Genomic DNA, 21,633 nt, shown 5'->3' on the forward strand with positions numbered 1-21,633 from the left:
TGAGAGAACCACCCTTTTCTTGCACGCCACCCCATCTCCCTCATACATCGCCTTCCCATCTTCACTTCGCACCCACCGTCTCCCAATCAATCCACCCCACATTTCCAAACACTCCCGCCTGGTTCTGAAACACCCTCGCCGGCTCACTATACGGCTTCCACCCGGCACTCCCCAGTTCCGTCGTCACATTCCCCTCCTTCCGGCCTGTCGCATTAAACCCAGGCCCATACACTTCATACTCCGCCATCAGCGTCACGCCGGGCTCGTACCGCGCAACCCCAGAGACCACCCAGTCGATATACCCACTGGGCTCGATACTGCCGTCCTCAAATGAGCGCGCAAAGATTGACCGGTGCTGCGAGTTCCACGGGCGGCCGAGTGCACACGAGCCCGCGATATCCGGCGCCACGGAGGTATTGGCCGCGCGCACGTTGCTGTCTACAATGTAGACGCCGTACTTGTTGGTGAAGGTCGTGTTGGTGCCTTTCCAGGCAGTGATGCCGCCGCCGCAGCCGCGGAGAAGGACCTCGCTGGACTGGATCCAGGCCGTGCCAAAGCCGTACAGGAAGTCGGTTTGGCCTGCGAGGATGGACTTATAGAAGTAGGCGTTGCCGAATTTGCCGACGTAGACCTGCGGAGGGCTGGTTAGGGCTAGGTTCGCAGAAGAGAGGAGAGAGAGAGAGAGAGAGAAGGAAGCGGAACTATACCGTGTCTTGATACGAGTAGAACCCGCAGTAGTAGAAGCCGCCATTGGCTCTGCTGAAGCTCAGCGCGTGAGCCGGGCCGTCCGAGTACTCGGCCCACGTATTCGTGAAGTCGATATTATACGCGCGGAAGTTCTTGTTTCCAAAGGGGGTGTCATCGGGCACAGCATAGCCCGTCGTCCCGGAACCCGTCAGGCTCGCGTCCAGAGTGGGCGCCACGACAAGCACGCTGGAGTAGACGTTATCGACACTCTGGCCGGTGCTGTCCTTGTTCGCTGCGGCCCAGGTGATAGTGACTTGGTTCTTGGTGGCGTCGGTCGAGGCATCGGTCTGGCCGAGCAGGGTGATCGGCCCGGCGCGGGTGACGTTGAGCTGCTCCACATACGAGCCGGCGAGGATGAGAATCGTTTGCGTGGAGCTGTCATCAGGGAGAGAGGCAATGGCAGCCTGCACAGTTGTGAAGTCGGCGCGCTCGTCAGAGGCAGAGACGATGATGGTCCCGGCTGGGCAGTGCTTGCCCGAGGCCTGGCATTTCTGGCGCGAGACTTGACTCACGGCGGCGCCATGCACAGTAAGGGCATGCCAGACGAGCGTGAATAGGGTGAGAATGTATAGGTGGAGCATGATTGCTAGAATAGCCGGCCGGGCCCTCTCGTGTTCGGGAGTTTGGGGGAGGGCGCTGGGCTCGAGAGACCCCAAACAGTGCGGTGGATTCTGCTATGCTTTTATACGCTTGTGCCTAGTAATAAGACGCCAATTGCAAGATCTCTGGTCATTGCGGCAGAGACGGAAAATCTCTTGATTCATATCAGTCCAAACGAGACTATGCCCAAGGTGGTGGTCGTCCGAACGTAGGTTGGGGGTCGAACATCGTGATCCCCGCATAGTCTCCCCGCGAAGCTGGGGTTGAGACAAAGCTTGCCTTGCCCCCGCATGGTGGAAAATCTCACTGGAAATGGCCGAGGAGAGATATTGGGGGAGCGGAGAATTGGGCTTCCACCTGTGAGAGGCCAAGGCCGGGGCCGGGCTAGCGGAGAGCTAGAATTGCAGAGAAGAGGGGGGGGGGGGGGTTGTTTGAGATGCAGAAACAGTGCGATGATATTACTGTAAGCGGACACAAGAAGACTTCGACTTCCCTTCTCCTTCGAAGGACAGTCAAAGAGCAAAAAGAACAGTTCAATTACGAAAGGAAAGGATTACACGAATTGGATTTACAATGGAGAGCGTTCATATTAAATCCCTTGGTGATTTGACTAAGTACCACTATTAACGACATACATACACGTAGAGAAAGAAAACTCGACTCTATCAACTCAAAAAGAAAACAGAAATCAAGAGGTAAAGAAACACAAAGTCTATAATACGGGGTAAGAGAAAGGAAAGCAAAAAGACACGGTAATCCGGCCTTTTGTTTCCCACGGTATGCATGTCCATAGATGGTGCAAGCAATAGCAGAAGATTGCGTGGTTTAAGACATAGCAAGCAGCACACAGGGGAAAGTGAATGAGATAAGGAAATTAAATTTGATCTCGGACCAGGAGCGAGTCAAGAAAATATCAATGCCGGAGGGCAGGCAATGTACAAGTGCTTGAAGAAGAGAGCATTTACTCGTCCTCCTCGATCGCCTCGGCGCGAGCACCAAGGGTGTAGCGGGACTTGCCCTCGGAATCGGTCTCCATCTCGATAGCCAGCTTGGACAGGTGGGCGATCATGTTCTCGATCTGGGTGTCGGCCTTGGAGCGGGTCTTGCGGCCAAGGTTGTCCAGAGCGGGGACGATGGTGAGGAGATAGTAGACGACGGCAATGATGACGGTCACACCGATGGAGTAGGCCCAGATAACAACGACGGTGACAATGTCGACATCGTTGTTGACGGAGAAGCCCGGACCGGCGGGATCGTAGGGGTGGGTCTGGGTCCATTCACCGGACAGCCAGCCGAAGACACAGAAGAGGGTAGCCAGAACATCGACAATGAAGATGGCAATGACCAGCTGCCACGAGGGCCAGGTCTTACCACCACGGGTGACGAAGATCAGCCAGTTCTCAGTCAGGGCAACCTCAAGGAAGAGAATCTCCTGGGGAGAACCGAAGTTCTGGATGATACCACCGTTCTCGAGGAAGAGAGTAGCACGGATAATCCAGGTGGCGGCAGCCAGAAGAACACCAAGGACGACGGAGATGACCCAGATCTTAGGCAGCTGCCACTCGACGGGACGGGCCTCGAAGTGAGCGTTATCGTAAGCGACGGCAATGGTGGCAAGATCGGCGAACAGGGCAATGAAGACAATCAGATCGGAGCGGATGGTCTCATCAATGATGATCATGGAGGTAACGAGGTAGATCTCAAGGTGGAGACACAGGGCAATACGGTACTGAATGTAAGCCTTCATACGCTGGAAAATCTGACGGGCGAGCTTGATAGCATCGACGATGGTGGAGAGACCGGGGGCAAGGAAGACAATATCGGCAGCAGCCTGGGCAGCCTCGGTGGAACCCTCGACAGCAATACCACAGTCAGCCTTCTTGAGAGAGGGAGCGTCGTTGACACCATCACCAGTCATGGCAGTCAAGTGACCACGCTGCTGGAGCATCTCGACGACCTGGTACTTGTGCTCGGGGAAAACCTCGGCGAAACCATCAGCCTTCTCAACGAGATCGTGCTGGGCAGAGCCGGCAAGACCACCGTGGATCAGACGCTCAGAGTCGTAAACCTTGGTACCGAGAGCAAGCATCTTGCAGGTCTCCTTGGCGATAGCGATGGCGTCACCAGTAAGCATCTTGACGGACAGACCGAGAACCTGAGCCTCAGCGATGGTGTGGGCAGTATCCTCACGGGGAGGGTCGAACATGGGGTACATGCCCAGAAGCTGCCAGGGCTCACCCTCCTTCTGGACGGCAACACCGAGGGAACGGAAACCACGGCGGGCGAACTCGGTGGCCTTGTCACGGTAGTGCTGGGCCTCCTCCTCAGAGCACTGGGACATGTTGAGGATAGCCTTGGGGGCACCCTTGGCGCAAGTGTAGCGGACACCGTCGCAGGTACAGATGGTGGTGATACGCTTGGAAACGGGGTCGAAAGGAGTGTACTTCTCGGTAATCCAGTTGCGAGAGAGAATTTCACGGGCCTTGGGGTAGCGGCGCAGAGTAAGGATCGTGACCTTGTCAATGGGATCAAGGTTCTTAACGTTGTGGGAAGAGGCGATAGCGGCGACAGCCATCATCCAGTTGACATCAACACCCTCAGCGACGTAGGGCTCACGGATGGACAGCTGGTTGGCAGTGAGGGTACCGGTCTTGTCAGAGCAGAGAATGTCGACACCAGCGAGGGACTCGATGGCAGTGAGCTTCTGGACGATAGCCTTCTGCTCAGCGAGGTAGGCAGCACCGACAGCCAGGGTGGTGGTGGTGACAACGGGCAGACCGACGGGGACACCAATAACGAGCAGAATCAGGGTGTAGCGGAGCAGGGTGTTCTCAGAGTCCTCGGGGGTAGCGATCTTCAGGTGACGGAAGAAACCACCAATCCAGGCAGCGAGAATCCAGAACATGACGAGAACGAGCAGAGAGGTACCGATGTTGTCCATGACAGCCTTGAAGTGACCCTGGTCCTTGGCACCCTGCACGAGAGCAGCGGTCTTGCCGACGAAGGACTGGCGGGCAGTGGCAGTGACGATGGCGTAGGCCTTGCCACGCTTGCAGCCGGTGGTGTAGTAGCAAGTGTCGGCCATGTACTTATCGACGGCGAGAGACTCACCAGTGATGGCGGACTGATCACAGGCAATGAGGGAGACACCGGTGTGAGCCTCGTGGGCATCCTCATCCTCCTCATCATCCTTCTCCTTGAGGGTGTCATCGTTGGCAGTAACCAGGTACTCCTTGTAGGCCTCGAACATCTCGGGCTTGGAGTAGTCGCAAATCAGACGGACATCGGCAGGGATAACGTGGCCCTCCTCGACGATAACAATGTCACCAGTAACAAGCTCACGGGCGAGGATTTCCTCCTCCTGACCGTTACGGACAACGACAGCACGCAGAGCAATATCACCCTTGAGAGAAGCAACGACATCGGCAGCCTGCTTCTCCTGGTACCAACCGACGAGAGCGTTGAGGAGCAGAATACCACAAATGACACCCAGATCGATCCAGTCACGCAGACCAGCAGCGAGGAGGACAGCAAGTTCCATAACTAAGAAACAGAATACACGTTAGTCACCGAGGAAAGTCGACGGAAGTGACACGTTCAGACCGACGCGAGAGCAGCGGGAGGATCAACGGGGGAGAGAACGGGCAAGGAGAGCATTGATGCTAGAGCTGAAGCTTCCTCTTCCTCTCTCTTTTGCTCTCCCTCCCTCCCTCTCTTTCCTCTCTCCATCCACGCTGTCTTGCATTTTGGTCGGGCGTTGCAAGGACTCACCATAGAGAATAGGACCACGGAAGTAACCGATGAACTGAATGAAGATGTTGGTCTTCTCGGTGACCAGCTCGTTCCAGCCGCACTTCTTGCGACGGGGCTCGATCTCGTTGGAGCTCAGACCGGAGCGCAGCTCGGTGTCGAGCCACTCATCGGGGGCCTGCCAGCCCTCCTCGACGGTGTCGTCGCTCTTGCCCCAGAACTTCCAGAAGGGCTTCTTCTGGCCCTTGTTGCTCAGCGCACCGGCGCTGGAGGTGGAGCCACGGCGGCCATCGCGGGCAGTCGAGATGTAGCGGTTGAGAGCCGAGTACTCATCGAGGCTACCGTCGTTGATGTCACCGGCCTCACGGTGACGGTCGCCGTTTTCGACGTCGGGAGCATAGGAGATCCTCCGCTCCGCCATTGTTGCTGCTGCTTCGGCTCACAAAGCCTTCGGAACCCAACGATATGAGCAGATGCAAAAACACCAACACACAATGGCAGGTATGGCGTGAGACGGAATTAGTCCTATGGAAGGAAAAAAGAGAGAAGAGAGAGAGGGGGGTGAGAGGGAGTGGACTACTTTATAATACCGGGGGGGGGGGAGGGAAAGCGAGCGAGAGAACCAGAGTGGGTGTGGTGGATAATGGGCGAATGGGTGAATGGGTTTTTGAGCAAATCGAGAAAATCCAAATAGAAAATGGGAAAAAAAGAAAGAAAAAAGAAAAGAAAATCCCGAAAATGCTCAAAAGAGGATGGTCTCAGAGGGCAAAAAAAAAAATAAAGGCAGGAAAAAAAAAGAGGTATTTGGGAAGTGGAGAGCAGGGAATCCCGTGTGAAGAGAGCTTTCACTATGGGGGAGGGAGAACTGGGGAGTGGATTGCCAGGTACCTCCAGTGCCCTAGTGCGGCACCTAATGTGTTGTGTACCTCGCTCGTACCTGGTTGCTGGGGTGAAGAGACAATGGTCATGAACGGTACGGCGAAGTGGGGCGGTTGGTTTGGGCGGGTTTCGTTCCCAGTTTTGGTTCCCGTTTTTCCCGTTTTGCCCCTGGGCCTTACCGTACGGATACTCGGCCAACCCACTCTCGCCCACCACTGCAGCGCTCATCCAGACACTATAAATTACATGATTACATGGATTACAGATTTTACCCGAAAGCGAGGGAAAATTTCGAGGGCGAAAAAAAAAACTCTTCCCGCTATAGACACACTATGCGCACACACTATGCGCAGAACCGACGTCGCCCGGCACGGTTCTGCCGAGTGGCACTCCACGGCCGTCGCGCTCTTCTCGGTATGAACCGGTACGCCCCAAATACAGTGCTTCCTAGCCTTGCCGAGCGCGGTGCCCCCCCCCCCCCCCCAAAGGCTCTCAGGCTTGACTATGCGCGATTTTCTTGGAGCAGCAGCGGTAATTTCCAATGGTTTCGTCGGGGCCTTTCTGGGCCAGTTGGGCCAGTTGGTCCATTTGGGCGATTGGGACTCTCACTCCCCCCCCCCCCCCCTCCAAGACCTTCCAAGACGCAGAGAACGAGACTAGAGGCATTGGCACGGCAAAGTGTGTGAGAAGTGTGCAAAATGTGACAATCCGGGCCTAAGGGGACCAAGATCCAAGATACGCACATACCGATCGCGAAACCTACGTACCGACACGTCGGAGAATATCGAGGAATTCATGCCCAGCCTACGATCATAACACATAACAGACGAGACAAGTGGGAGTTAGTCGCATTGTGATGGGCGTTATCGCGTCACCTATTCGTCGCGAGTCTCTCGTCATCGTCATAGCTAATTAAAATCAGATCTCTATCGCCCTTGCAGGAGTTACTCCATCCAGCGACATGGCCCGAGGAGATACCCCCAATCGGGCTGGCCCAGACACCCCCCCTCTAGACACAAATCCCGGCCCCAGATACGGTCCGTGGTGCACCAGCGTGTTCGGACAACCGTGTCTACCGCATTGTTCCTCGCGGTGTTGCCCCTGGTTCCAAAAATTGCGAACTGCTCCCGGACATGGCTCAACGTCAATGGGTCCTGAACAGGCACTCTGTCCAGGCCAAAAGAAGTAGAATAAAACTCTTCTCGCCGCAAAAATAACCTTAGAGCCGTCGTATCCGATCTCATTGAACCGGGGGGGAGAGAGAGAATTGGGCAAGGGGGCACCGCAACCGGCCAAGACCGGTCAGATATGTCCCTACATACTACCTCACCTCACGACCGTCCTCTCCCCCCCCCCCCCCGAGACGACACGAAGATCAAATTATAATACCATTCTAGCATACTATATTACCGAAGGCACCACCAGAGAACCACCTCACATATGTAACTCCAGTAGATCATCACCCCCAAATCCCCAATCCCATTATGTCACTGGCGCGCCCGTAGCTCGGTATCGACACGTCTCCGGCGCTACCGCCACCATCTCAGACAAACTAGAGGAAAACTCTTCGCCCAAGCTGCCTCCTTCGTATCTCACCAACCATGGTCGATCTTTACCCATGCACCTCGTCTCTCTGGGGGGGGGGGGGGGGGGGGAGAGTGGGAGGCACCTCGTGGAGGAGCAGGTCCCCAACAGCGTCATTTAATTCGGCGCGCCTGACTGGCCAGTGACACCGGCCAGGTCCCCGCCCGCTAAAGCCCGCCTAGTCTCGACAGCACCGGGCGCACATCGAATCACCGGCCGCCGAGCTGGTCGCGATGATTTCATCGTTGCGGATCGGCGCCCAGGACGACTCGACTCGGTCACTGGTCGCTGGCCGCTGGCCGCGGACTGGGGATTCCGGATGGGGAAACTTGGTGTGACCCCCTGTTTGCCCATTGGAGCTCTCTCAATCCATACCGCTTGGGATTGACTGGAAGGCGAGAATCGCGTTGGTCATAAGTTGACGCCGTTCCAGAGTGATTGAACGGGTTGGACCATTCAGTATGGAGACTCTCCGTCTCCGCTACGAGGAGGGGGAAGAACTATTACGGAGTAGGTGAACTCCTAGACGACGGTGACACGCTCGTGATACGTGTAGTCAATTAGCATCGGTACTCGCCCAGAATGGGGATGCTCCTTCTGGCAAAATTGAGACGATGGCGTATGACCGACCGAGGCCGACGATGGAAGTTGTCCGAACGGGGGACATCGCGAATGGTCTCCCTCGTAGCCTCGTATCGCCCTGATGGGAAAGAACTTGAGTCTATATTCTGTTGATGCGGGCCATGTTGTAGATTCGACACTCGACAATCAATGCCGCTGCGATGCTATCGCTGGACTCCGTATCAAATATATCAAATATCTGTGCCTCTCTATACACGATCTTCACGTTTACATGTCTACATATCCATACGCCAAGCCGAAGTATCAATAAAGCTTCCTCTCCCCGCTTCCCCCAACACAGGGACCACTACCCTTCTCCAGATGAAGATGAACCGGACGTTTTCACGCTGCGCAACTCAGATCGCCTGACGCAGTGCCCGATGGCCCAGCCAATCTGCATCTCCCCGACGAACAGGGAAGAATCCCGGTTCGGTGCTGCAAGCTTCAGCCCGCCCTATAGGAACAACGCCTTATAGGAACAGCGCCCGATCCGGCAAAGAACGGCTCTCGGGACCCGATGGCAAAAGGGGCCAAAAGAAGGACGAAGAGTACATCGCCTCTGCCAGCAGCAAGCACGGGAACATCTCATAACGCCTCCCCGGACAGCGCGGGATCGTCATATTCGGGCATCGCTAACGGCTTCAACTGAACGCCCGCTCTCCCTTTCAAGCTTCCTGCACGCTGTACAGGATGACGATTGGCCCCCGTCGATGGCATCCCGCAGGACCAGTTCAACTCAAAATCTCCCCGCGACTCACGGATTGGATGGAGACACCTCGGGTTTGGCGGGATGCGACTGGGCTGGTTGTTCCCCAGACCAACCTGGCATTGATTCCGGCTGAACTACGAGTCAAGAAAGCAATTCCAGGTTTTTTTTTCACCCTCCCCATCCCATACTTCCCCAGAAAATAAGGACCGGAGGAGGAGGGGCTAGAATGACGGACTTGACGTCAAGATTCTGTGTCGGCGCACGAGCCTAGCTAACTAAGGAAGCCTGCGCAGTCCGACGTACTTGTAGTAGGAGGTAGAGGACGATATGATAGACTTTCCATATCCTGCTTTAGGACTCGGGAATTCCTCATTGATTCCATCGTCACTCGCTTTGGTGGTATGATACATGAAGTTCATCCAACTGCTCCCACCACTGCGTCTTGAATTGCCATCCCTGCATCCTTTGCTATGGCTTGAACCCTCCGAGTAGGTAAATCCCGGCGCTTTCCGCGGCTGACGTGCCGTGCCAGCGAGACCGGCCAATTGAGGGGGCATATTCAAGTCCAAAAGGACTATGAAACCGTGATTGGGAACGACTCTGTCCTGTCGGTATCTATCTAGTAAAAATAACCAGGCGGGAATGTCGAGCGGCAGCTCTAGGCCCGTGGAGAGCGGCAACACCTCCCCTCCTCTGATCAGTTTACATATTTGGATGTGGAGGGCCTACTACGCCATATAGGGTACAGCTCGACTCCTTCCAGGTCCCCACTCCTCTCGCTCTCTGGTCCGAAACACAGGGCCGTGCCAGCTCGAGCGTTGCTTTGATCAGTATTTTCAGAATCCTACGCAGTGATTTAATAGTGATAGACCAGACGCCAGTCCCGTTCAGGAAACCCGATCAGCTCTGCTTCGAGCTGGTCGCACCCTCATCTCATCCTGCCTCTCTCTCTCCTGCACGTAGCGAACAGACTACGCGCCCGGTCCAGCAGGATGCGTGATAGTAGTCGCCCCGAGCTAGCAAGCTTTCAGGAGAGAGCTCCAGTGGGAACGGAAACCCCCAACCCAACCAACCCCCAAAAAATGTGGGCCGGCTTCATCAATAATAATAATGCGGCTGGGAAGGGGATCAAAAAATACACTCTCAAGCTCGCGACGCGGGACAAAAGGCCCGGAGCTGTGACGCGCCACGGGCGTAGCGCATCGGTCCCCGGTGACCCCGTGCGAAAGGGCCAGGACGAGATCGCCCTCTCCTGGAGAGAATCAGTATTTCCGGGGGATTCTCGCCGTTTTGGTACTGGCGCAACATGTCAGCCAAGCATTGCTGTTTGTTTTGCACTTGCCCCCCTCCCCCCTTCCCTAAGATGCCGATGCGATGGGTGTACGATTTACAAGATGTTTTCCTGGAGGGGGCGGGATGCTAAGTTATTACGAAGCTAGTTAGATAATATTCGGTGCGATGTTAAAAAGAAAGAAAGGAAGAGTCTGAATACGATAGTTCTATTATATGTAGGTTATAACTAACTAGTTAACTTAACTACTTAAGCAATTGATTACGTGAAACAGTCACCGAGTATTCAGCATTCTTTCTTGAACAGCCAAGAATAACATTATCGCTAATCTCTATCCAATACGCAGCGGAGTAAATCCACAATTGATACTTATCCCCAAATATGGCTGGTATTCTAGACCAGGCATCGGTATGGGCTGAATCTTTGCTTAAGCTAACCTGAGTAAAATATATCGTGCATATGCTGTATAGGACAGTCACGATAAGGTGCCCCTCTGGAGGACGACGCGCTGAAACCCAAATAATATAGGCGATAGGCACAGAAAGCGGGCCCTCGGGATCGAGGACACCCTATGCAGGAAGAGTGGAGAGCTCTTGGTTGTAAGGCCCGAGTTTCCCGATTCTGGCATTGCTGCGACCGAGCGGCGATGAGGCCCGATTCGCTTCCCTCCAGCTAGCTAGGGCTGGGGCCGTCGGTGTCGGCGTCAAAATCTCAGGCTCGTGCACAATTGGGATTACTGTAAGGAAATAATCACTTTCATATTGGATGCTACGCAAAGACAGCAAAAAAAAAAATCAGGGTGGATTGGGTCTGCGACACGCTGTGTCGAACAGTCCAGAAAAACCCACGTCCCCCACGCGCGACCCATGGAACGATCGGGCTGGGTCTTTTGTTCCACATGGACCCCAGTGATAAATAATCAGACAGGGTGTGTAGTCTGTCAGAGGTAAATTATTAGTGTTTGGGATATCATATTCATATATGTCTGGGTCTAGCCCTCCCGTGTAGTGTACTATGGCGAGAGAAGGAACTGGGAATATATAGTATATTCAAGATGCTACTCCAGGTTAATGTGACGTCGCGACCGAGCCGCCTGTTGCGACAAACGAGAACCCATTATGGAAAGGCAGATTGGTCTTTCTAGACCGTGATGATCGGCCGTCAAAGTTTTCTTTCTTTCTTTTTTTTTTTCCACGCCTCTCGGTGTTCGGATATTACGGTGATGGCGGCGGCAAGCCTTTGGTCGGGCCTACCGCGTGTTGGATGTGATGATGATGTGTGTGATGAATGGGCGCTCTGCGTCCTTACGTGGGAACAGGCCGAGTTAGGGACGGGCGGCGCAAAGACTGGAAGTAAGGCCAAGATGACCAGGATCGGGCGTGATGCATTCAGCCTTGGGACGATCGCGCCGCTGATGTCGGCTGGGATGGGATTGGGTGGGCTTTGATGGCCTGGGGAACCCAAGCACGGGCGGCCACAAAATGCCTCATGCTTCGTGCTGCTGATGGTGGGTTGCCCGAGTTTTGACACCACAAGACTCCCGCAGATTTTTTTCTCGTCAACCCACCTCTTTGCCCCGTTGCCACCCGGAGAGAAAAGAACGGTGTAGAGTCCGAATTCTTCCTCAGGAAAGCCACACCATACCTCCGATGAATCTGATATGGTTAGATTAGCACTATACTCCGCAGGGAAAGACGATAGATTCGTATCTTCGTTTATTCGTTTATTCGTATATTCATATGGTGGTACATTTGTACCTGTGCGGAGTACGTAGGCGACGACCATATGCAGACTACAACCCACTTGAGACGACCACGAAGTATGAGAACACACCATGTCGAGCACTGGCAGGATTAGGGCATTGGCAAGGAACGACCCTCATCTGAACACATTCTCCATCAAACACCCCGTATCCTCCGTAATCCTAATTCTATTCTCTTCTCGTCCATCCCGCTCTTTCATACCCCAGTGGGGTCGACCTCACTCCATACGCACTACTGATCCATTTTTACCCATTGTTCACCGGCACCGAATCCGCCTTGGGCAGTGGAGCCAAGCTGCACCTGTGCGTGTCCCTAATCTGCCCGGTTATTCTCGACGTTTTCTAGAAGGCTTCCTCTCGGGGACAGTTCCATGGGTGAGCTGCAGCTGGCAAGGCTTACTACAGTACGCCTCTCTTTTATGTTTTTGGCTGGCTCGAAGTTTGTTTTGGGTCGTGGAATGCTCGGAAAACTCGGGGCATCGGCACTTCTATGGCCAATTCGGGAGGCCCCAGGGACGTACTAGCAGATAAGACGTGAGCGAACAGCAAAACCCTCACGTCATGGACAGCTTATCATGCCGTTTTCGCCGGGCTCGCTGGCGCTGGAGCTTGGACAACCCAGCGAAAATCCTAGATTACCATATTACCAGATTACCAGACCAGACCGTATGGGCCAATCTTACGGTGCCGTCATGACCGGAACACCCCCAAACACCCAAAACAGGAAGAAAAGTGCCCGTTACGGTTAAGCGCATAGGAGGCCGCTCGGCGTCCATTGACCAATCAATTCCCCCAGAGTGTGCTGATTCAGCACCGCGTCTGCCGTTTTTCCCGTTTTTCCCGTTCACGTATCGGGAGAAACAGGCACCGCCAGGAACGGGCTCGCTGTGACCTCAACACAGCTTGGACATGCCTTATCCACCATTGCCAGGCTAGACAGAAGAACAGAAAGCTTCAATTGAGATCTCCGACCTCAAAGAACATCAATTGGTTCTTCTAAGAACGGGGGCAAAAACTCAATTGGCCCCCTTCCTCATTTCCCCGTATCAAAATCACCACCCGGTCACACATTCATAGTTTCAAGTTGTGTCGGCATTACATACTCGAACTGACGCCCCAATATTGAATCAATGAACTAATAACCACCCCCTCCTCCCCCCTCTTCTCCCCCAAGGAACAAGCTAGGGCCCGTCGGGGCGAGCGACCATCTCGTCTTGGCTTTCACCGCGCAGCCGTGTACCTACGTTAGCGGGAAAGGGAACTGCGCCGATTCCAGCAATTCCAGCAATCAGACGGCCTCGTTGCGGCCAAATATGGGTCCTGGCCATCTGAATCAAACCCTCACCGGTGGGCCAGAGGAGCATCGTGAAGGGGCGCCCCACTAGACGATCGCCCGCCTGCCAAATCGTTGCTTGGCTGACGCGAGGCGGTCCCATCGGCCTCCAGTCCGAGGGCTCGCTGGCGTACCGACTTGTCCCTCCCCCCTCCCCCCAGTCCAGTCCCTTTTCGGCCTCTTCGTGAGGCATTTTCTTGCCCAGAGACGAGGAGGGACTATGTACGGAGTACGGAGTACGGAGTTCTCTGTACTGCTCGGCATGGGGAGATAATCTGTAATTGCTTCTTGTACTCTTTAGTTCTGCCCCCCCCTGTATCTCTAATGTAGTCATTTCGGTTTGTCTTTTTGTTATCATTTCCTAGTCATCCCGTCTGAAGCTCGTTGTCACCCGTACTGCATCTCTTAGCTTAAAATGAATCCAGTCAGCAGAGAGCTTGCACTCCTATAGTCCCCCTCCCAGCCCAATGCATTGCACACGGCCCTGTACAATTGCGCATAAAGACTCACCATGCCATCGCCGCCTCTTTCCACTGTCCCTTAGATCTAATTTTACCGTAGACTATACCTAAATCAAAACTTGCCCCAACGCCGGGTTCGCCAAGCGATCCCAGCGTCCGTCCGTTCCAGATTTGCTCGCTTTCCCCGGGTTGTGATGCCCATGGAGAAGCAAAAAAAGCAGCCCGGTCTGGAGCTCCCATCCTTACTGGAGCAGGACACCGGGGAGCTATGGAGAGTGCAGGTTTAGCCCTGGAAACAATTCCAACCCGACTAGGAAAGTTTCCATGCGGTTCCCGCGCCTGCAGGCAAGCTTTAGAGTTTTATTTTATTTTTGTTTTGCATGTGTATCCCTCTCGACACCGAGCGAGGATTAAGGGCGTCTTCCCGACGTGGTGCGTGCCATGGCCCTGCACGCTGCAAGGAGATGAACGTGGTTTAGCGGAGGATCGGTGTAGCTGGAGGACCGAGCCCGAGATGCGCGATAAAAAGTGCTTCAGGGAAAACCCGGAGAAACGGCATGTACGGTGAGAAGTACGGAGTACGCTATCACTATAATTTATGAACTATACCCTATACTGAACTGGGGAGTTGGTACAGTTGTATAGGTATCCCGGGTGACTTGGCGGTATATCTGCGGTGAGAGATTTGATGGTAATTATTTTTAAAAGCCCCTGCAACTCATTTTCCTGTACTGCGTCACTGTGTTTTTCTTTACGCCCGTCCCGCGTGCCTTCTATCCATTTTCATACAAGCTCCTATACCCGTATGGAGTCGGTAGCTGCTGGTAAGAGTCGCGAGGAGGGGCGCTGGGGCAAAATTGACCACCTGAGGTACTACGGGTCCTTCCTATGCCCTACTATCCCAACGCGGTGTGCCGATTGCAACCATTATGGTCGCCGAAATGGCTCCTGCGCTGGCCACCATCGTCATCGCCGACAACCTGGAGTCGGAGACCATTCCCGTGTCGTCTGTGCTTTTTTAGTGATGTGGTTTAAGTGGGCTAGCATGGTGAGCGGGTGCGCTGTTACGGGCCTTAAGGTCATTGATTCTCCTTTAAGTTACGTTTTTTTGCGCTCCCCAGTGCCCCGTCAGACTTGGCTTGCCACTATTACCGTTTACCCTGTGCGCTATTGTCTTGCCTCCCCAGAAGATCCCCCCCCCCTTCCCAATTATCAGTACACTCGGCAAGGCCGAACCTGGGAAATCGGCAAGTTGCCTCGGCCCAAAAATTCATGATTAGACGAAAAAGAAGAGTTCGAGACCGCGCCTGGGTGCGTGCCGTGAAGCCGTCCCAACTCGGCCCCTCGTTATCGGCCGGAATCCCATCCCAAACCCGGCCTACGCGGCAACGCGGGAGTCGGCACCGGCTTTTGACGCGACATGCGGCAACGCCGTTTTGTGCATGGCTGGAACCGTGGTTTCTGCCCTGCCCTCAAACCCTAGGTGATCCGATCTTATGGTAGCATGTAATTACCTACAAGCGAAGACCTACTCCATAGGCGGTACTTCGTGTCGTAGGGCAATTTCTGCGGTTCAGGGACCGGGTAAATTAATCGGGCCACGAAGCAAAAAAAAAATCGAATTGCTCGGACTCCACGCTCAGCGATCGTAAGAGGCCAGAATTGCCTGAGCATTTGGTCATGCTCAGCTCTGCGTAACCTGTTGCTCTGGACGCCGTGTTGCGTATACTATGCTAGACCAGCGGAAAGCCAAGAATGGTGTTAGTTGCTGGACAGCCGCTTTGGTAAGTCAACTACTAGTGCTGCACATAACACATAACATTGTGTTTCTTGGTACTTTGTGAAAGATGCTACATAAACTACTATGCATATGTATAGCTTCATGAACATAGAGGTCTTTCTTCTGGCCCAAACCACCAATCCCTGTGTTGATCCGTAGCCAGCATTGATCGTGTCCCTGTAAGCACAAGGAATTCACTAGAATTATGCACAACACCCCTTCAATTAATCATACAGACAAAGGCATAGTGAAAATTATCCGGCGTTCTAGCTCGGTCATTATCCCATTAGGAAAGGAGCTCCTTAACCCCGACTTGAGTTCCAATTTCCCTCCCACTTTGGCAGCAAGTACAGCGTGAACGGTCGACAATATCGAGACCCCCTTATTTCGCATTTTAGCATCGCTTCCTCCTCTGTAGCATCTGGGCCGCAGCCCATCCCGCAGGGACCGCGAACCCGACTGTCAAAGGCCACCTATGATGAAATACATGCCCCAACACAGGGACAAAAAAAAGGGGGCGGGGGAACTTAGACTATGATGACATCGTACAGAGCAAGTAACAGTCAATGAAGGACAGCTCCCTCCCCCCAAAAACCAAACACGTCAACGCGTTGGTCGACCTGACCCCCAAAGCAAGCAACAGAGACCACATGTTTAGCGTCACTATTTTGGCCCTTGATCGTCAGGAGAACCGACAGCTCCGACCAACGACAGCAGAGAGAAGCACCGGCCCCCTCTCCACCCTGACTCGGCGCGAGCGCTCACAACAGGCCAAAGGCGAACTCTTTTTGTGTCGGAGGCGCTCCATAGCGCATATCACTATTACTTTGAGAGGGGGCGGGGGTTGGTGCGCGCCTAAAAACCTGGTCTTTTGAGCAGGGCGAGTCTGCCTTGGGGCTGTTTTGGGAGCTCTGGCTCTAGCGATGCCTAGGGAGGGGCGTATTTCGCGCTATTGCTATTCCTTCTGCACAGGTAAGACAGTCCTGTTTCCGTTGCTGTCTATGCTGTTGGTCACATTGGGGAATGACGCTGCTGCCCATGCAGTTTGAGCAGAGCCGCGGTGATCAGCGGGTATGCCTGACGCAAAGGTGCGATTTGGGGTAGGTAGGCCGACCTCGATCGTGCATTTGGTGTCTCTGTATCTCCGATTTGAGTAACTACTACCACTTGCATAGTATGTTTCTTGACGTCGATTTGGTGGGCTCAGGGCGGTAATCCTGGAAGATGAATTTTGCCGAGTTGTTTAAAGTTTATTTGTTTGAACATATTGTAAAACATGGCCGTGCTTGGTTAGCTACATTCATACATACATGCCTTACAGTATCCTGTACGGAGTATGGGATACGCTTTCTTCAGACATCGACTGTCTCAACTGCGGTGCAATACGATCACTGGCGTTTCATGAATACCCGAAGATCCCGGGTATTTAGTGGCGATGGTGTATATGACGCTGATTTCCGAATCTGGACTGCGTCTGTGTTACTATTTACGGGTAATTATCTTGCCTGCCAGGCTCCGACATATGCATAGCCATTGCAGCATCGTGGCTTAGAGCCAATGCAGTTCCTCTGTCTGTTGATGCCCAATATAGGTATGCCTTTCCGACTTGGGCAAGCGGGTATACTATTGTTGCTTCTTGGAACTCCATGTTTCTGATGCAGAATAGACTGGGCCTTGGGTCTTGGTCAAAAACCATGGACAACGCCAAGAAGGCAGGGGTGCCTTTGTTGAGGTTTGTGGAGATCAATGTGTTTCCTGCAAGCCTGGTCTCCATTGAGAGTATAGAGGTGCTGTATTTCTGTAGATTATCGTATCAAATGCTGTGCCGAGCATTGTCACGATGCTATGTAAACGGGTCCCTCTATATTTTCAAAAACAAATACACCGGTTCAACGGCATGCAGTACAAGTATTATTGTATGAGACCACAACCCCGGATTAAAAGAAGGATTCTCATGCCGAGCCTGCCTTGGGTTCTTGGCCAGATAGTCTGCAATGCCACTAGGTGCCAATAATTGAGTCTGGTTTCAAAAAGTGTTCTTATCTACCAAACTTAATATCCGATACAGTATAGTAGCCGGAGTTTGGGGTTTAGCTGACGGCATACTCTCAAACAAAACAAAAAAAATTTCCGAAAAGAGCATTGAAAATGCTAACACATGTCTGACTATCTTCGGCGTGGCAATTACAATAATCAATGACAAAAACATAATTTCGCAAATCACTGCTGCGCTCATCAAATCCGCTCAATGCCTCTGGGCAATCAATCTTGGCGCCAATGACGCCAATGCTCGCCAGGTAATACTATGAAGATGATCCTAGTCGATCTTAGTCGAGGATCTGCTTCGCAGCTGCTTGGCTTGGCTTGTATTGCTGTCGTATGTAAGCTCTACATGGATATAGACTCATCCCGTTTTTGCACTACATCAGCTCTCCAGCCAACCATCCCTTGATCGCCTACCAAGAATACCGGTGCTATAGTGATGTATTTTCCCGTACACCCCGATACCATATCTCAGACGCGGGCCATGTTTGTTTGTTTGTAACTTCCACCAACTTCCCCCTGAATAGCATAGACACCTTGCCAAGAATCACGCCGTGCATCCCTCCCGCATTATCGTCTTGGCAAGCATTCGCTTCTCGGCGCACTCACTTGTGTCCCTCCCCCTCCCTTCTTATCTCCGGAGGTCCGCGGCATCATTCAACTAACTCCATGGACACGGACCCTGGTTCCCCTGATCTGTAGTGATCGCCGTGGGGTGGGGTGGAGAGGACTTGAGGCTGTAGGCGAAGCTAGCGCGAAGACAAGAGCAAGGGCGGGATTGGCAGTGAGGGCTGGGCAATGGCAGTGTGCATAGTATTCCATACTCCTTCGCTCTTGGCGGGGGCTGTACACAGTGCTGCAAGTTCTATTATGGGCTCGTGATGCGCCTGAATTGGCAATAGTACGCATCTGCCTTGACCGGAGGCGACGCTGGGCGTAATGAAGGGTATTCGTTCGCTGCTACTACGAAATGGCGAGCTTTTATGTTTTGGTGATCTTCAATTGCCAAGATAATGTATACGAAATAGGGGAGCCTGTTAGGTAGGTCACCTCTTCGGGTACGTGCTGCTTCTTAAGTATACTGGCTATCTTGGTGTGTTCTTGGCTGTGTAATGTAGCCCGAGATGGGACTAGGCAAAGGCAGATTATGTGCTGAACTGGGCATTTAGTTTGTCACACTGGCCGAGTGATGGCTTTGGCTTGTTCATGGTATCAGTTCCTCTGCTCAAATCATCATGGGCTCCTATTCGTTGAATCCCCTAGGAATATGTGAGGCAGAACATATTAAGTTGGTCAGGCTTTAGATCAATCGCATGGAATAGAGTGTTCGGCTGAGCCTAGAATGTAGTACTGAAGAGCGGCCTCGGTTCCTAAAGACCGAGACATACACGTAAATATACATCCTCCCTTAACTGTACCATGAACGAACTTGTAAACATGGCAATCTAACAGGCAGAAAGACTGAATATGCCCGACTAATGAGCCAGACATATTGATTCAATTTATTATATATTTAGCTTCGGGGTTATTGTAGTTGCTCTCGACGTTCATTTTACCGTCACTTAGCATTGAGGTGTAGTATTAAGAAAGGTAACGATTGAAATGCATCACGAAATGATGATGGTAATCGATATATATATACATCTATCTATATATCCTTTTCGGTACTTCTAAACCGAACCAAAATGACTGATCGCAGATTTAGATCATAGACAATTGACATCGATAGAAACATATCAATTGAGTTCAATCTAAAATTATACATGTTTCATAAGCCATCTAGTACTCTATTCTTAACCTTCTTAGCCTCTAATCCGTTGCCCACGAGAAGAGGTACTGTCTACTCACTTTATCGGCTCTCATTCTACAAAGCCCCGAACCCAAAATGGCAATTTTCGACAATCAATTATTCCTGGGAGTCATACTCCCGATCGATTAAAAAAAACGCAACAAGGGGATTCGTGATTTCAGATGATCTCGAACCACATTTACAAAAAGAGTCAAGTATGCCGAGGTCACGAGCTTCAAGTGAAACCTTCTTTCCCATCCCTTGCTAGAATGAAAGGTTGCTATGAACAACTTTCCGGCATGCTGTTTCATATCGAACCCTGGATACCCACGTGGAGACACAACCCTGTAAGGAACGAGCAAGATGCATACCAAATCTCGAGTTCCGGACCTAATAGAGGAATTAGGTCCAGATATGACAGGGCCTTTAGAAGGCAATCTTGATGCCAACAGTACATGGGACTAGTGTGCCAGGCATCTTATTCTCAATAGCGAACTTGGTTCGCCAGCCAGAACAGTGGCCGGGCATGAGCACTGCTGGATCGAGACGTTTTAGATCGGCAACCGTGCTGTCAACCTGTGAAGGTTCGCTCATGGCGAGGTGGAAGCCGCCGACCACGGCATGCAGAGGTGTGGTTTTGCCGGCGAGTTCGAGGGCATTTTTTGCGGTGTTGATGACCCCGGCGTGCCCGCAGCCTGTGAACACGACGAGACCCTTGCCTGTGAATGAGTGAGTGACTGGAAATATCACCTTATATTCAGGCAAAAACGGGGGATTTATATTCAGCAAACCCACCTTTTAGGTTGCAAGCTAGAAAGCGCTCATCGGCAATGATCTCATCTGAGTACCAATCATTTTCCTCCGGATCAAAACGCACGGCGTTCTTGAGGCCGGTTTCATAGGGAGTGACTCGTGGAATCTCTCCCGAAATGAGAAACATATCGTCCAGAACGGTGTGGGCGTCGCCATTCTTGTTCACGACTGCACCAGCATTGGCTAGCTCCTCAAAGCTTGGATCTGCCTGGAGGGATATGATATGCTCGGGCAGAGCGATCCCTCGGTAAACAGGTCGATCTGGATGCAAGTCCACGACCAGGTCATCGGAACGGCTGTGGGCCCGTTTGGCCTCTTTGATCAAGCGAATGGCGCGAGGAAGACCGCCTTATGCTTGTATCAGAACACGGAAATCCAGTGACCATCAAAGGTCACCAGTGGAGGGAACATACCCGAGTGGTCGCGGTGCCAGTGGGATAGCTGGATGACCTCCACGGACGAAAGATCCGGCCGGAGACGTTTCACATTCCTTTCCCAGATATCCTCCTCTGGGCCGGCATCGAACAGCATGGTGTGCTTTTTGTCTCCTTTGGTTGCTGTCTACATCAACCGACATCCCCGCGCAATCCATGAGTTTCCGTACGTCTCTCATATTGGGGAGTGAAGGGTGTTCATTATCTTACCACCATGATTGACAGGCCATGCGCCGAGCAGCAGATATCTTCCATCCGCAACTCTTTGCAGGCACCGCCACGGCCGGTAATGTTGTTATCTGGCGAGGTCATGGCGATGTTGCCCAGGTTTCCCGCAACCTGGACCGTGTTGGGCGCGGGAGGTGAGAGGGGGTCTAGTTCATTGTCGATGATGACGATTGCCTCAAGAGTGTCTACCTCCTGGAGATTGAGGGTATCACTATCCATGGCTATTGAAAGAGAAGAACGGTATATAGTGAGTCTCTTTGGGAATTGCCGGGGCTGGAGCCCGAGTCTATAGCCCAGTCAGCCTGGATGACGATGACAGGACGGCTGACTGTATCCGCCCCACGGGTGGATTGGGGCACAATGGCGCGGCACCGTACACGGAGATAGTGAAGCTGTGCTCCGAGACACTAAGACACCGAAATCCCCTAATCTGCCAATTGGACGAGGGCCTCAGAGCTGTGATATACTTCCCGTTCCGGTAATCTCATTCGCGCCCGTGGGGCAGGATCCCAATGGACGATTCGCTGGTGAATAAGAGCGAGGCGTTACAAGAATTAGAAAATCCAGAGAATAATCCTCGCTGTGCAGGGGATCAGGAAAGCAGAAAAGGAGAAGAACAGACCACCAACGTAGTAGAGACGTATGGAACTGTCGCTGGCGAATGACTGGAAGTACTGGAAGTTGCGCCAAACATGGCGACGGGGACTCGGGGACTCGGTGGGGTCAGGCTTTGGGTGTCTATGGAAATCCTGGGGGGTCCCTTTTTCTCCGCACTCCACAATCCTCAATCTACAACCCTTAAACCTGAA

The 21,633-nt window shown here is 52.9% G+C and overlaps 6 protein-coding genes across 6 annotated transcripts; 1 reads left to right on the forward strand and 5 right to left on the reverse strand.

Moving 5' to 3' along the window:
• Positions 1–61: 61 nt before the first annotated feature.
• On the reverse strand, positions 62–1,328 carry N7462_001668 (putative pectin methylesterase; the record flags this gene model as incomplete). Its single annotated transcript, XM_057073394.1, has 2 exons — positions 62–631; positions 708–1,328. The coding sequence occupies 2 exons, from the start codon at positions 1,326–1,328 to the stop codon at positions 62–64; spliced, it is 1,191 nt and encodes a 396-aa protein (XP_056937035.1).
• Positions 1,329–2,308: 980 nt separating this feature from the next.
• Positions 2,309–5,518, reverse strand: N7462_001669 (plasma-membrane proton-efflux P-type ATPase; the record flags this gene model as incomplete). Its single annotated transcript, XM_057073395.1, has 2 exons — positions 2,309–4,890; positions 5,119–5,518. The coding sequence occupies 2 exons, from the start codon at positions 5,516–5,518 to the stop codon at positions 2,309–2,311; spliced, it is 2,982 nt and encodes a 993-aa protein (XP_056937036.1).
• A 2,159-nt stretch (positions 5,519–7,677) lies between these two features.
• N7462_001670 (uncharacterized protein) lies at positions 7,678–7,914 on the reverse strand (the record flags this gene model as incomplete). Its single annotated transcript, XM_057073396.1, has 1 exon — positions 7,678–7,914. The coding sequence occupies one exon, from the start codon at positions 7,912–7,914 to the stop codon at positions 7,678–7,680; it is 237 nt and encodes a 78-aa protein (XP_056937037.1).
• A 3,489-nt stretch (positions 7,915–11,403) lies between these two features.
• Positions 11,404–11,628, forward strand: N7462_001671 (uncharacterized protein; the record flags this gene model as incomplete). The annotated part of the gene is made up of 1 exon (XM_057073397.1): positions 11,404–11,628. The coding sequence occupies one exon, from the start codon at positions 11,404–11,406 to the stop codon at positions 11,626–11,628; it is 225 nt and encodes a 74-aa protein (XP_056937038.1).
• Positions 11,629–13,124: 1,496 nt separating this feature from the next.
• Positions 13,125–13,469, reverse strand: N7462_001672 (uncharacterized protein; the record flags this gene model as incomplete). The annotated part of the gene is made up of 1 exon (XM_057073398.1): positions 13,125–13,469. The coding sequence occupies one exon, from the start codon at positions 13,467–13,469 to the stop codon at positions 13,125–13,127; it is 345 nt and encodes a 114-aa protein (XP_056937039.1).
• A 6,306-nt stretch (positions 13,470–19,775) lies between these two features.
• Positions 19,776–21,043, reverse strand: N7462_001673 (MBL fold metallo-hydrolase; the record flags this gene model as incomplete). Its single annotated transcript, XM_057073399.1, has 4 exons — positions 19,776–20,086; positions 20,145–20,510; positions 20,576–20,723; positions 20,807–21,043. The coding sequence occupies 4 exons, from the start codon at positions 21,041–21,043 to the stop codon at positions 19,776–19,778; spliced, it is 1,062 nt and encodes a 353-aa protein (XP_056937040.1).
• Positions 21,044–21,633: the final 590 nt, after the last annotated feature.

The sequence above is a fragment of the Penicillium macrosclerotiorum genome, assembly GCF_028827735.1.
Source record: "Penicillium macrosclerotiorum strain IBT 26536 chromosome Unknown utg000002l_segment0_segment0, whole genome shotgun sequence".
In the NCBI taxonomy this organism is placed as follows: domain Eukaryota; kingdom Fungi; phylum Ascomycota; class Eurotiomycetes; order Eurotiales; family Aspergillaceae; genus Penicillium; species Penicillium macrosclerotiorum.